The 14,066-nt window shown below is 64.3% G+C and overlaps 2 protein-coding genes across 2 annotated transcripts in view; both read left to right on the forward strand.

Annotated features, from left to right (window-relative positions):
* Window positions 1–8,228, forward strand: part of VAV1 (vav guanine nucleotide exchange factor 1) — a 33,978-nt gene extending 25,750 nt beyond the window's left edge. Inside the window, exons 25-27 of the mRNA XM_068997905.1 lie at window positions 3,771–3,885; window positions 5,314–5,462; window positions 8,104–8,228. Of these exons, the coding sequence (XP_068854006.1) occupies window positions 3,771–3,885; window positions 5,314–5,462; window positions 8,104–8,157 (318 nt within the window). The 3' untranslated portion in view covers window positions 8,158–8,228. The remainder of the gene's footprint in view (window positions 1–3,770; window positions 3,886–5,313; window positions 5,463–8,103) is intronic.
* Window positions 8,229–9,459: 1,231 nt separating this feature from the next.
* LOC138100141 (adhesion G protein-coupled receptor E3-like) overlaps window positions 9,460–14,066 on the forward strand; it is a 33,922-nt gene continuing 29,315 nt past the window's right edge. Inside the window, exons 1-4 of the mRNA XM_068997866.1 lie at window positions 9,460–9,666; window positions 11,279–11,334; window positions 12,989–13,072; window positions 13,666–13,843. Coding sequence (XP_068853967.1) covers window positions 9,633–9,666; window positions 11,279–11,334; window positions 12,989–13,072; window positions 13,666–13,843 — 352 coding nt within the window. The 5' untranslated portion in view covers window positions 9,460–9,632. The remainder of the gene's footprint in view (window positions 9,667–11,278; window positions 11,335–12,988; window positions 13,073–13,665; window positions 13,844–14,066) is intronic.

Below are 14,066 nucleotides of genomic sequence, written 5' to 3' on the forward strand. Positions count from 1 at the left end.
CCCATAACTCCCAGGAAACCCCAAATCCTTCCGCAGCCCTCCCAGGAACCCTAAATCCCCTCTTAGGGTCACCCCATAACTCCCAGGAGACCCCAAATCCTTCCGCAGCCCTCCCAGGAACCCTAAATCCCCTCTTAGGGTCACCCCATAAGACTCAGGAGACCCCAAATCCCCTCTCAGGGTCACCCCATAACACCCAGGACCCCCCAAATCCCCTCTCAGGGTCACCCCATAACCCCCAGGAGCCCCCAAAATCATCCTCAGGGTCACCCCATAACCCCCAGGACCCCCCAAGTTCCCATCAAGGTGACGGCGAGCGAGGGGCTCTATAGGGTCACCGAGAAAAAGGCCTTCAAGGGGCTGGTGGTGAGAGCGCGACCCCAAAAGCTTCTTGGGGGACGTCCCAGAAATCCCGGCAAGCCCAAATCCGTCCTTGGGGTCACCCCATAACTCCCAGGAGACCCCAAATCCTTCCGCAGCCCTCCCAGGAACCCTAAATCCCCTCTCAGGGTCACCCCATAACTCCCAGGAGACCCCAAATCCTTCCCCAGCCCTCCCAGGAACCCTAAATCCCTTCTTAGGGTCACCCCATAAGACTCAGGAGACCCCAAATCCCCTCTCAGGGTCACCCCATAAGATTCAGGAGACCCCAAATCCCCTCTCAGGGTCACCCCATAACACCCAGGACCCCCCAAATCCCCTCTCAGGGTCACCCCATAACACCCAGGACCCCCCAAATCCCCTCTCAGGGTCACCCCATAAGACTCAGGAGACCCCAAATCCCCTCTCAGGGTCACCCCATAACACCCAGGACCCCACAAAATCCCCTCTCAGGGTCACCCCATAACCCTCAGGACCCCCCAAAATCATCCTCAGGGTCACCCCATAACCCCCAGGACCCCCCAAATTCCCATCAAGGTGACGGCGAGCGAGGGGCTCTATAGGGTCACCGAGAAAAAGGCCTTCAAGGGGCTGGTGGTGAGAGCGCGACCCCAAAAGCTTCTTGGGGGACGTCCCAGAAATCCTGGCAAGCCCAAATCCTTCCTTAGGGTCACCCCATAACTCCCAGGAGACCCCAGATCCTTCCGCAGCCCTCCCAGGAACCCTAAATCCCCTCTCAGGGTCACCCCATAACTCCCAGGAGACCCCAAATCCTTCCGCAGCCCTCCCAGGAACCCTAAATCCCGTCTTAGGGTCACCCCATAAGACTCAGGAGACCCCAAATCCCCTCTCAGGGTCACCCCATAACCCCCAGGATCCCCCAAATTCATCCTCAGGGTCACCCCATAAACCCCAGGATCCCCCAAATCCTTCCCCAGCCCTTCCAGGACCCCCCAAATCCCCTCTCAGGGTCACCCCATAACCCTCAGGGTGCCCCAAATCCTTCCCCAGCCCTTCCAGGAACCCCAAATCCCCTCTCAGGGTCACCCCATAACCCCCAGGACCCCACAAAATCATCCTCAGGGTCACCCCATAACCCGCAGGAGCCCCCAAACCCCCCATCAGGGTCACCCCATAACCCCCAGGAGCCCCCAAAATCATCCTCAGGGTCACCCCACAACCCCCAGGACCCCCCAAATTCCCATCAAGGTGACGGCGAGCGAGGGGCTCTATAGGGTCACCGAGAAAAAGGCCTTCAAGGGGCTGGTGGTGAGAGCGCGACCCCAAAAGCTTCTTGGGGGACGTCCCAGAAATCCCGGCAAGCCCAAATCCTTCCTTGGGGTCACCCCATAACTTCCAGGAGACCCCAAATCCTTCCCCACCCCTCCCAGGAACCCTAAATCCCCTCTCAGGGTCACCCCATAACTCCCAGGAGACCCCAAATCCTTCCGCAGCCCTCCCAGGAACCCTAAATCCCCTCTTAGGGTCACCCCATAAGACTCAGGAGACCCCAAATCCCCTCTCAGGGTCACCCCATAACACCCAGGACCCCCCAAATCCCCTCTCAGGGTCACCCCATAACCCTCAGGGTACCCCAAATCCTTCCCCAGCCCTTCCAGGAACCCCAAATCCCCTCTCAGGGTCACCCCATAACCCTCAGGATCCCCAAAATCCCCTCTCGGGGTCACCCCATAACCCCCAGGACCCCCCAAATTCATCCTCAGGGTCACCCCATAAACCCCAGGATCCCCCAAATCCTTCCCCAGCCCTTCCAGGACCCCCCAAATCCCCTCTCAGGGTCACCCCATAACCCTCAGGATCCCCCAAAATCATCCTCAGGGTCACCCCATAACCCTCAGGGTGCCCCAAATCCTTCCCCAGCCCTCCCAGGAACCCTAAATCCCCTCTCAGGGTCACCCCATAACCCCCAGGACCCCCCAAAATCATACTCGAGGTCACCCTATAACCCTCAGGAGCCCCCAAACCCCCCCTCAGGGTCACCCCATAACTCCCAAAGATCCCGCAAATCTCCCTGGGGGCGGTTTTGGGGTCACTGATCCCTTCAGGGTGGTTTTGGGGTCGCTGATCCCTTCAGGGTGGTTTTGGGGTCACTGCTCCTTCTCAGGGCGGTTTTGGGGTCACTGATCCCCTCAGGGCGGTTTTTGGGGTCACTGATCCCCTCTGGGGCGGTTTTGGGGTCACTGCTCCTTCTCAGGGCGGTTTTGGGGTCACTGATCCCCTCAGGGTGGTTTTGGGGTCACTGATCCCTTCAGGGTGGTTTTTGGGGTCACTGCTCCTTCTCAGGGCGGTTTTGGGGTCACTGATCCCCTCAGGGCGGTTTTTGGGGTCACTGATCCCCTCAGGGGGTTTTTGGGGTCACTGCTCCTTCTCGGGGGGGGTTTGGGGTCACTGATCCCCTCTCGGGCGGTTTTTGGGGTCACTGATCCCCTCAGGGTGGTTTTGGGGTCACTGATCCCTTCAGGGCGGTTTTTGGGGTCACTGATCCCTTCAGGGCGGTTTTGGGGTCACTGATCCCCTCAGGGGGTTTTTGGGGTCACTGCTCCTTCTCGGGGGGGGGTTGGGGTCACTGATCCCCTCTGGGGCGGTTTTGGGGTCACTGCTCCTTCTCAGGGCGGTTTTGGGGTCGCTGATCCCTTCAAGGTGGTTTTTGGGGTCACTGATCCCCTCTGGGGCGGTTTTGGGGTCACTGCTCCTTCTCAGGGCGGTTTTTGGGGTCACTGATCCCCTCAGGGTGGTTTTGGGGTCACTGATCCCTTCAGGGTGGTTTTGGGGTCACTGCTCCTTCTCAGGGCGGTTTTGGGGTCACTGATCCCCTCAGGGCGGTTTTTGGGGTCACTGATCCCCTCAGGGGGTTTTTGGGGTCACTGCTCCTTCTCGGGGGGGGTTTGGGGTCACTGATCCCCTCTGGGGCGGTTTTGGGGTCACTGCTCCTTCTCAGGGCGGTTTTGGGGTCTCTGATCCCCTCAGGGGCGGTTTTGGGGTCGCTGATCCCTTCAGGGCGGCTTTTGGGGTCACTGATCCCCTCTGGGGAGGTTTTGGGGTCACTGACCCCTTCAGGGGGGTTTTGGGGGTCTCTGATCCCTTCTGGGGTGGTTTTGGGGTCACTGATCCTCCTCAGAGGGGTTTTGGGATCACTGATCCCTTCAGGGCGGTTTTTGGGGTCACTGATCCCTTCAGGGCGGTTTTGGGGTCGCTGATCCCCTCAGGGGGTTTTTGGGGTCACTGCTCCTTCTCGGGGGGGGGTTTGGGGTCACTGATCCCTTCAGGGGGTTTTTGGGGTCGCTGATCCCCTCAGGGGGTTTTTGGGGTCACTGCTCCTTCTCAGGGGGTTTTTGGGGTCACTGATCCCGTTTTTGGGGTCCCGGCAGGAGCTGGTGGAGTTCTACCGGCGGAATTCTCTCCGGGATTGTTTCAAGGCGCTGGACACGACCCTGGCCGTGCCCTACAGGGACCCCGAGAGCCGCCTGGGACCCCCAAACCCCGGTACGGGGTTGGGGAGGGGGCAAATATTGGGGTGGGGGCGGTGGGGTCGCACATCTCGGGGGGCCTGGGGGTTGTGGGGTGACCCTGGGTGGGGATTTTGGGGTTCCTGGGGGTTATGGGGTGGCCACAGGAGGATTTGTGGGGTCCTGGGGGTTGTGGGGTGACCCTGAGGGGGAATTTGGGGTTCCTGGGGGTTGTGGGGTGACCCTGAGGGGGAATTTGGGGTTCCTGGGGGTTCTGGGGTGACCCTGAGGGGGAACTTTGGGGTTCCTGGGGGTTCTGGGGTGGCCACAGGAGGATTTGGGGGGGCCTGGGGGTTATGGGGTGACCCTGAGTGGGGATTTTGGGGTTCCTGGGGGGTTCTGGGGTGGCCACAGGAGGATTTGGGGTTCCTGGGAGTTATGGGGTGACCCTGAGGGGGTCTCTGTCCCCTGGTGCCACCCAGAGCTTCAGCTTGAGCAAGGCCGGGAGAGTTTGGGGTTGGAATTGGGGATTTCACCGTGTCCCCTCTGTCCGTCTGTCCCTCTGTCCCTTCTGTCCCTCTGTCCCTCTGTCCCTCTGTCCTTCTCTGTCCCTCTGTCCCTCTCTGTCCCTCTGTCCCCTCTCTGTCCCTCTGTCCCTCTGTCCCCTCTCTGTCCCTCCCTGTCCCTCTGTCCCCTCCCTGTCCCTCTCTGTCCCCCTCTGTCCCTCTGTCTCTCTCTGTCCCTCTGTCCCCTCTCTGTCCCTCTGTCCCTCTGTCCCTCTGTCCCCTCTCTGTCCCTCTGTCCCTCTGTCCCCTCTGTCCCTCTCTGTCCCCTCTCTGTCCCTCTGTCCCTCTGTCCCCTCTGTCCCTCTCTGTCCCCTCTCTGTCCCCTCTGTCCCCTCTGTCCCTCTCTGTCCCCTCTCTGTCCCTCTGTCCCTCTGTCCCTCTGTCCCCTCTGTCCCTCTCTGTCCCTCTCTGTCCCTCTGTCCCTCTGTCCCCCTGTCCCTCTGTCCCCTCTGTCCCTCTCTGTCCCTCTCTGTCCCCTCTCTGTCCCTCTGTCCCTCTGTCCCTCTGTCCCCTCTGTCCCTCTCTGTCCCTCTGTCCCCTCTCTGTCCCTCTGTCCCTCTGTCCCTCTGTCCCCTCTCTGTCCCTCTGTCCCTCTGTCCCTCTGTCCCCTCTGTCCCTCTCTGTCCCCTCTCTGTCCCCTCTGTCCCCTCTGTCCCTCTCTGTCCCCTCTCTGTCCCTCTGTCCCTCTGTCCCTCTGTCCCCTCTGTCCCTCTCTGTCCCTCTGCCCCTCTGTCCCCCTGTCCCTCTGTCCCCTCTGTCCCTCTCTGTCCCTCTCTGTCCCCTCTCTGTCCCCTCTGTCCCCTCTGTCCCTCTGTCCCTCTGTCCCCCTGTCCCTCTGTCCCCTCTGTCCCTCTCTGTCCCTCTGTCCCCTCCCTGTCCCTCTGTCCGTCCGGCCCCAGGCGCCATCCGCAGTTTCGGCTCGGCCAAGGCCCGCTACGACTTCAGCGCTCGGGACCGGACGGAGCTGTCGCTGCGGGAAGGGGACATCGTCCGTGTCCTCAGCAAGAAGGGGCACCCCGGCTGGTGGAAGGGGGAGATCTACGGCCGGGTACGGCCCCGTCCCCACCCCACAGGGTCCATAGGGTCACTCTAGGCCCCCCTGACCCCATTCCCACCCCACAGGGTCCATAGGGTCACTCCAGGCCCCCTGACCCCATCCCCACCCCACAGGGTCACTCCAGGCCCCCCTGACCCCATCCCCAGCCCACAGGGTCCATAGGGTCACTCCAGGCCCCTCTGACCCCATCCCCACCCCACAGGGTCACTCCAGGCCCCCCTGACCCCATCCCCACCCCACAGGGTCCATAGGGTCACTCCAGGCCCCCTGACCCCATCCCCACCCCATAGGGTCACTGGGGTCACTCCAGGCCCCCCTGACCCCATCCCCACCCCACAGGGTCCATAGGGTCACTCCAGGCCCCTCTGACCCCGTCCCCACCCCACAGGGTCACTCCAGGCCCCCCTGACCCCATCCCCACCCCACAGGGTCCATAGGGTCACTCCAGGCCCCTCTGACCCCATCCCCACCCCACAGGGTCACTCCAGGCCCCCCTGACCCCATCCCCACCCCACAGGGTCCATAGGGTCACTCCAGGCCCCCCTGACCCCATCCCCACCCCACAGGGTCACTCCAGGCCCCCCTGACCCCATCCCCACCCCACAGGGTCCATAGGGTCACTCTAGGCCCCCCTGACCCCATCCCCACCCCACAGGGTCCATAGGGTCACTCCAGGCCCCCCTGACCCCACCCCCACCCCACAGGGTCACTCCAGGCCCCCTGACCCCATCCCCACCCCACAGGGTCAGTGGGGTCACTCCCGGTCCCCTGACCCCATCCCCACCCCACAGGGTCCATAGGGTCACTCCAGGCCCCCCTGAACCCATCCCCACCCCACAGGGTCCATAGGGTCACTCCAGGCCCCCCTGAACCCATCCCCACCCCACAGGGTCCATAGGGTCACTCTAGGCCCCCTTACCCCATCCCCACCCCACAGGGTCACTCCAGACCCCCCTGATCCCATCCCCACCCCACAGGGTCCATAGGGTCACTCCAGGCCCCCCTGACCCCATCCCCACCCCACAGGGTCACTCCAGGCCCCCTGACCCCGTCCCCACCCCACATGGTCAGTGGGGTCAGTAGGGTCACCCCACACCCCTGCCCCCCACCCCACATGATCAGTGGGGTCACCCCACACCCCCTTACCCCATCCCCACCCCACATGGTCAGTGGGGTCACCCCACACCGCTGCCCCCCACCCCACATGGTCAGTAGGGTCACCCCACGCCCCCTTACCCCATCCCCACCCCACATGGTCAGTGGGGTCAGTAGGGTCACCCCACACCCCTGTCCCCCACTCCACATGGTCAGTGGGGTCAATGGGGTCACCCCACACCGCTGCCCCCCACCCCACATGGTCAGTGGGGTCAGTGGGGTCACCCCACACCACTGCCCCCCATCCCACATGGTCAGTGGGGTCAGTGGGGTCACCCCACACCGCTGCCCCCCACCCCACAGTGTCCTTGGGGTCACCCCACCCCGCTGCCCCCCACCCCACATGGTCAGTGGGGTCAGTAGGGTCACCCCACACCCCTGTCCCCCACCCCACATGGTCAGTGGGGTCACCCCACGCCGCTGCCCCCCCTCCCCACATGGTCAGTGGGGTCAGTGGGGTCACCCCACACCCCTGACCCCACCCCACATGGTCAGTGGGGTCACCCCACAGCGCTGCCCCCCACTCCACATGGTCAGTGGGGTCAGTAGGGTCACCCCACACCCCTGCCCCCCACCCCACATGGTCAGTGGGGTCACCCCACGCCCCCTTACCCCATCCCCGCCCCATGTGGTCAGTGGGGTCAGTGGGGTCACCCCACACCCCTGCCCCCCACCCCACATGGTCAGTGGGGTCACCCCACGCCGCTGCCCCCCACCCCACAGTGTCCTTGGGGTCACCCCACACCGCTGCCCCCCTCCCCACATGGTCAGTGGGGTCACCCCACAGTGTCCTTGGGGTCACCCCACACCGCTGCCCCCCCTCCCCACATGGTCAGTGGGGTCACCCCACGCCCCCTTACCCCATCCCCACCCTACATGGTCAGTGGGGTCAGTGGGGTCACCCCACACCCCTGACCCCACCCCACATGGTCAGTGGGGTCAGTAGGGTCACCCCACACCCCTGTCCCCCACCCCACATGGTCAGTGGGGTCACCCCACGCCGCTGCCCCCCACCCCACATGGTCAGTGGGGTCAGTGGGGTCACCCCACACCTCTGCCCCCCTCCCCACATGGTCAGTGGGGTCACTCCACGCCCCCTTACCCCATCCCCACCCTACATGGTCAGTGGGGTCAGTGGGGTCACCCCACACCCCTGACCCCACCCCACATGGTCAGTGGGGTCAGTAGGGTCACCCCACACCCCTGTCCCCCACCCCACATGGTCAGTGGGGTCACCCCACGCCGCTGCCCCCCACCCCACATGGTCAGTGGGGTCAGTGGGGTCACCCCAAGCCGCTGCCCCCCCCACATGGTCAGTGGGGTCAGTGGGGTCACCCCACACCCCTGCCCCCCACCCCACATGGTCAGTGGGGTCACTCCACGCCCCCTTACCCCATCCCCACCCCACATGGTCAGTGGGGTCAGTGGGGTCGCCCCACGCCGCTGCCCCCTGCCCTGACCCGTCCCCTCTCCCCAGGTCGGGTGGTTTCCCGCCAATTACGTGGACGAGGATTATTCGGATTATTGCTGACGTGGCCGCCCCGAATCCGCCTCCCCCGATGACCCCCAAACCCCAAATCCCGTTAATTTATGCTTCTTCCCGCCCGGGAGGGACAATAAACGAGGATGAGGATGAGGATGAGGATGAAGATGAGCTCCAGAGGGGGATTTTACGGGAAAGGGCCCCGAATGTCCGGGCTTGGCACGGAATTCCAGGAAAAGGCCGCGAATGTCCGGCCGGGGGCAGAGGTCAAGGCCGGACACTTGGGTTGGATCCCTGGGACGGATCCAGGTGTCCGAGCAGGGATGAGTCCGGCAGGAAGGGAATTCCGGGATTACGGGAAGGGAATTCTGGGATTTTAGGAAGGGAATTCCGGGATTTGGGGACGGGAATTCCGGGATTACGGGAAGGGAATTTCGGGATTTTGAAAAGGGAATTCCGGGATTTTGGGAAGGGAATTCCAGGATTTTGGGAAGGGAATTTCGGGATTACAGGAAGGGAATTCCGGGATTTTGGGAAGGGACACGGGGTGGGTCGGACAGGGATTTGTCCAGGGGGGGTTCTGGGAAGTGGGGTCCAAGTGTCCGGACAGGGGTGGGGTTGTGGGGTCAGTGTGTCCGGACAGGGGTCAGTGTGTCCGGCAGGGATGGGATTGTGGGGTCAGTGTGTCCAGACAGGGGTCAGTGTGTCCGGCAGGGATGGGATTGTGGGGTCAGTGTGTCCGGACAGGGGTCCAGGTGTCCAGCAGGGATGGGGTTGTGGGGTCAGTGTGTCCGGACAGGGGTCAGTGTGTCCAGCAGGGGTGGGATTGTGGGGTCAGTGTGTCTGGGAAGGGGTCCAGGTGTCCGGCAGGGATGGGATTGTGGGGTCAGTGTGTCCAGACAGGGGTCAGTGTGTCCGGCAGGGATGGGATTGTGGGGTCAGTGTGTCCGGACAGGGATGGGATTGTGGGGTCAGTGTGTCCGGACAGGGGTCCAAGTGTCCAGCAGGGGTGGGACTGTGGGGTCAGTGTGTCCGGACAGGGGTCCAGGTGTCCGGACAGGGGTGGGATTGTGGGGTCAGTGTGTCCGGACAGGGGTCAGTGTGTCCGCACAGGGATGGGATTGTGGGGTCAGTGTGTCCGGACAGGGGTCAGTGTGTCCGGACAGGGATGGGATTGTGGGGTCAGTGTGTCCGGACAGGGGTCCAGGTGTCCAGCAGGGATGGGACTGTAGGGTCATTCCCTCCACCATCCGATCCTTTGGGATCAGCTCCGAGTGTCCACCCATGGCCACCCCAGCCCGGCCATTCCACGCCACGAGTGACCACCGGCCTCAGCCCGGTGCGGAGAGGGAAGGACTGGGGGGGGGGGGAGGGAAGCGGTTTTTGGGGCCGGCCGGTGGCTCGGGGCCAGTCGAGGCCGGTCGAGGCCACTTCCCCTTTACCGCTGGCTCCGTGGGGCCACCGCGTCCCCTCCTGGGCCACCGCGTCCCCTCCTGGGCCACCGTGTCCCCTCCGGCCGTGCCATGGGCTGCCCCCCCCTCGCCATTTGGCTCCAGAGTGAGTTGGGGTCACCCCACACCCGGGGGGGTGGAGTTTTGGGGGGGGGGGAATGGAGGGAAATGGGAAAAGGGAAACTGAGGCAGGGAGGGAAGTTTGGGGGGAGGGCTGGGAGAGGTGCTGGGCCGAGCAGCCCAAACCGGCCTGAAACGGTCCCAAACCTGCCCAAAATTGCCCCAAAACTGCGTGAAATGATCCCCAAATGGTCTGAAATTGCCCCGAACTGCCTAAAATTGCCCCAAAATGGCCCTAAATCACCCCAAATCGGCCTGAAATTGCCCCCAAACTGCCTGAAATCTCCCCAAATCCTCCCAAAACAGCCTGAAATCACCCCCAAATGGCCTGAAATTGCCCCGAAATGCCTGAAATTGCCCCAAAACTGCCTGAAAACAACCCCAAACATCCCGAAATCCCCCCAAACTGGCCTGAATTCACCCCCAAAAGACCTGGAATTGCCCCAAACCAGCCTGAAAATGCCCCAAAATGGCCCAAAATCATCCCAAATCGGCCTGAAATTGCCCTGAAATTTCCTGAAATCACCCCAAGAAAGGAGAAATTCGACCCAAAAAGAGGGAATTTGTCTCCCCACCCCCCACCAAGGTTTTGAACCCTCTGGGGGTGTGGAGACCCCAAAAAAAGGGGGATTGGCCCCAAAAAGGAAGGGGATTGACCCTAAAAAAAGGGGGAGGGGGGTCAAGTCCCGAGGAGGGAAAAACGCCCTGAAAATTGGGGATTGAGCCCCAAAATCCAGGGATTTTCCTGCAAAAAAAAAGGGGGATTTTGGGTGCCCAAACCGGGCTTTGACCCGCCCCCCCCCGCAGTTGGGTGTTCGGGGTCCTGCGGGAGGGGCCACGCTCGGAGGCGACACTGATGGACCCCCCCTTGTCCCCCCCTCTGTCCCCCCCGTGTCCCCCTGGGTGTCCTCTGGGTGTCCCTGGGTGTCCCCTCGGTGTCCTCTGGGTGTCCCCTGGGTGTCCCTTGGGTGTCCCTTGGGTGTCCCCTGGGTGTCCCTTGGGTGTCCTCTGGGTGTCCCCTGGGTGTCCTCTGGGTGTCCCCTGGGTGCCCCCGGGTGTCCCCTGGGTGTCCCCTCTGTGTCCTCCCCGTGTCCTCTGGGTGTCCCCTGGGTGTCCCCTGTCTGTCCCTTGGGTGTCCCCTGGGTGTCCTCTGGGTGTCCCCTCCGTGTCCCCCTGGGTGTCCTCTGGGTGTCCCCTGGGTGTCCCCTGTCTGTCCCTTGGGTGTCCTCTGGGTGTCCCCTCCGTGTCCCCCTGGGTGTCCCCTGTCTGTCCCTTGGGTGTCCTCTGGGTGTCCCCTGGGTGTCCCCCGGGTGTCCCCTGGGTGTCCCCCCTGTGTCCTCCCCGTGTCCCCTGGGTGTCCTCTGGGTGTCCCCTGGGTGTCCCCTGGGTGTCCCCCGGGTGTCCTGTGGGTGTCCTCTGGGTGTGCCCTCCGTGTCCCTTGGGTGTCCCCTGGGTGTCTCCCCCTCTGTCCCCTGGGTGTCCCCTGGGTGTCCTCTGGGTGTCCCCTCTGTGTCCTCCTCGTGTCCCCTGGGTGTCCCCCTGGGTGTCCCCCCTCTGTCCCCCCCGTGTCCCCCTGGGTGTCCCCCGGGTGTCCCCAGCGCTGTGCCGGGTGCTGCCGTATCTGATCTCCAGCGGGAGAGACCCCCGGAATGAGGTGGGGAGAGGGGCGGGGAGGGAGAGAGGGGGAGGGGGGACAGAGGGATGGACAGAGGGATGGACGGAGGGACGGACGGAGGGAGAGAGGGACAGGAGGGTGGACAGAGGGATGGACAGAGGGAGGCATGGACAGGAGGGAGGGACAGAGGGGTGGACAGAGGGATGGAGAGAGGGAGGGACAGAGGGAGGGATGGACAGGAGGGAGGGACAGAGGGATGGACGGAGGGAGGGATGGACAGGAGGGTGGACAGAGGGATGGAGAGAGGGAGGGACAGAGGGAGGGATGGACAGGAGGGAGGGACAGAGGGATGGACGGAGGGAGGGACAGAGGGAGGGATGGAAGGAGGGAGGGATGGACAGAGGGAGGGAGGGATGGAGGGATGGACACGGGGAGGGATGGACGGAGGGGAGGGATGGACAGAGGGATGGACGGATGGAGGGAGGGCTGGGCAGGCCCGACCCTCTCCCCTGTCCCCCTCCCTGTCCCTCTCCCCGTCCCTCTCCCTGTCCCCTCCCTATCCCTCTCCCTGCCCCTCTCCCCGTCTCTCTCCCCTCTCCCCTGTCCCTGTCCCTGTCCCTGTCCCTGTCCCTGTCCCTGTCCCTGTCCCTGTCCCTGTTCCCCTCCCGGTCCCTCTCCCCTGTCCTTGTCCCTGTCCCTCTCCCCGTCCCCTCTCCCCTGTCCCCCTCCCTGTCCCCCTCCCTGTCCTCTTCCCGTCCCTCTCCCTGTCCCCTCTCCCCTGTCCCCTCCCCTGTCCCCTCTCTGTCCCCCCTTCCCTCTCCCCCTCCCTGTCCCCTGTCCCCTCCCCTCTCCCCTCTCCCCTCTCCCCTCTCGCTTCTCCCCATCCCTCTCCCCTCTCCCGTCCCTCTCCCCGTCCCCTCTCCCCTCTCCCCTCTCCCTGTTCCTCTCCCTGTCCCCTCTCCCCGTCCCCTCTCCCTGTCCCCTCTCCATGTCCCCTCCCTGTCCCCCTCCCTGCCCCTCTCCCCTGTCCCCTCTCCCCTGTCCCCTCTCCCCTGTCCCCTCTCCTCTGTCCCCTCTTCCCTGTCCCTCTCCCTGCCCCTCTCCCCGTCTCTCTCCCCTCTCCCCTCTCCCCTGTCCCTGTCCCTGTCCCTGTCCCCTCCCTGTCCCTCTCCCCTGCCCCTCTCCCCTGTCCCCCTCCCTGTCCCCTCCCCGTCCCTCTCCCCGTCCCCCTCCCTGTCCCTCTCCCCTGTCCCCTCTCCCCTGTCCCCTCTCCTCTGTCCCCTCTTCCCTGTCCCTCTCCCTGCCCCTCTCCCCGTCTCTCTCCCCTCTCCCCTCTCCCCTGTCCCTGTCCCTGTCCCTGTCCCTGTCCCTGTCCCCCTCCCTGTCCTCTCCCCGTCCCTCTCCCCGTCCCCTCTCCCCGTCCCCTCCCCTGTCCCTCTCCCTGTCCCCCCTTCCTCTCCCCCTCCCTGTTCCCTGTCCCCTCCCCTCTCCCCTCTCCCCTCTCCCCTCTCCCTGTCCCCTCTCCCCGTCCCTCTCCCTGTCCCTCTCCCTGTCCCCTCTCCCTGTCCCTCTCCCTGTCCCCTCCCTGTCCCTCTCCCTGTCCCCTCTCCCTGTCCCCTCTCCCTGTCCCTCTCCCTGTCCCTCTCCCTGTCCCCTCTCCCTGTCCCCTCTCCCTGTCCCCTCCCTGTCGCAGACGCTGCCCCAGGACCCGCAGTGTCCCCAGCTGAGGGCCAGCCCCGAGCTCCTTGCGGCCGCCTGCGAGGGACGCGGCCTGGAGGTGGCACCTGTGTGACGTCCGTGTGTCACCTGTGTCACCCCTGTGTCACCTGTGTGTCACCCCTGTGTCACCTGTGTGTCACCTGTGTGACGTCCGTGTGTCACCTGTGTCACCCCTGTGTCACCTGTGTGTCACCCCTGGGTCACCTCCTGTGTGTCCTGTGTGTCACCCCTGTGTCACCCCTGTGTCACCTCCTGTGTCACCCCCTGTGTCACCCCTGTGTCACCTGTGTGTGTCCTGTGCCACCCCTGTGTCACCCCTGTGTCACCCCTGGGTCACCTCCTGTGTCCCCTCCTGTGTCACCCCCTGTGTCACCCCTGTGTCACCTGTGTGTGTCCTGTGCCACCCCTGTGTCACCCCTGGGTCACCCCTGTGTCACCCCTGGGTCACCTCCTGTGTCCCCTCCTGTGTCACCCCTATGCCACCCCTGTGTCACCCCTGGGTCACCCCTGGGTCACCTCCTGTGTCCCCTCCTGTGTCCCCTCCTGTGTCACCCCCTGTGTCACCCCTGTGTCCCCTCCTGTGTCCCCTGTCCCCCCCCAGCCGTGCCCCCTGTGCCCCCCGTGCCACCCCTGTCCCCGCTGTCCCCTCAGGTGGCCCTGGCCCGTCTCCACCTGGCCGCGCTCCGCGATTCCGGCTCCGGCTCCGGCTCCGGCCCCGGCCCCGGCCCCGGCGTGGCGCGGGTGCTCCGCGGCTCCGAGGGGCTCGTGCTGGGGGCGGCTCTGGGGGGGCCCCCCGGAGCCCCCCAGAACTTCAGCACCCGCGTCCTGGGTATGGCGGGGCCCCAAAACCCCAAAAAACCCAAAAACCAACCCAAAACCCCAAAAACCCCCCAAAATCTCCCCAAATCCCCCAGAACTTCAGCACCCCTGTCCTGGGTACAGAAGGGCCCCAAAACCCCAAAACCCAACCCAAAACCAACCCAAAATCTGCCCAAATCCCCCCCAAAGCAACCCAAAATCCCTCCCGGAGCCCCCCAGAACTTCAGCACCCG

The sequence above is a fragment of the Aphelocoma coerulescens genome, chromosome 30 (genome assembly GCF_041296385.1).
Source record: "Aphelocoma coerulescens isolate FSJ_1873_10779 chromosome 30, UR_Acoe_1.0, whole genome shotgun sequence".
NCBI lineage: Eukaryota > Metazoa > Chordata > Aves > Passeriformes > Corvidae > Aphelocoma > Aphelocoma coerulescens.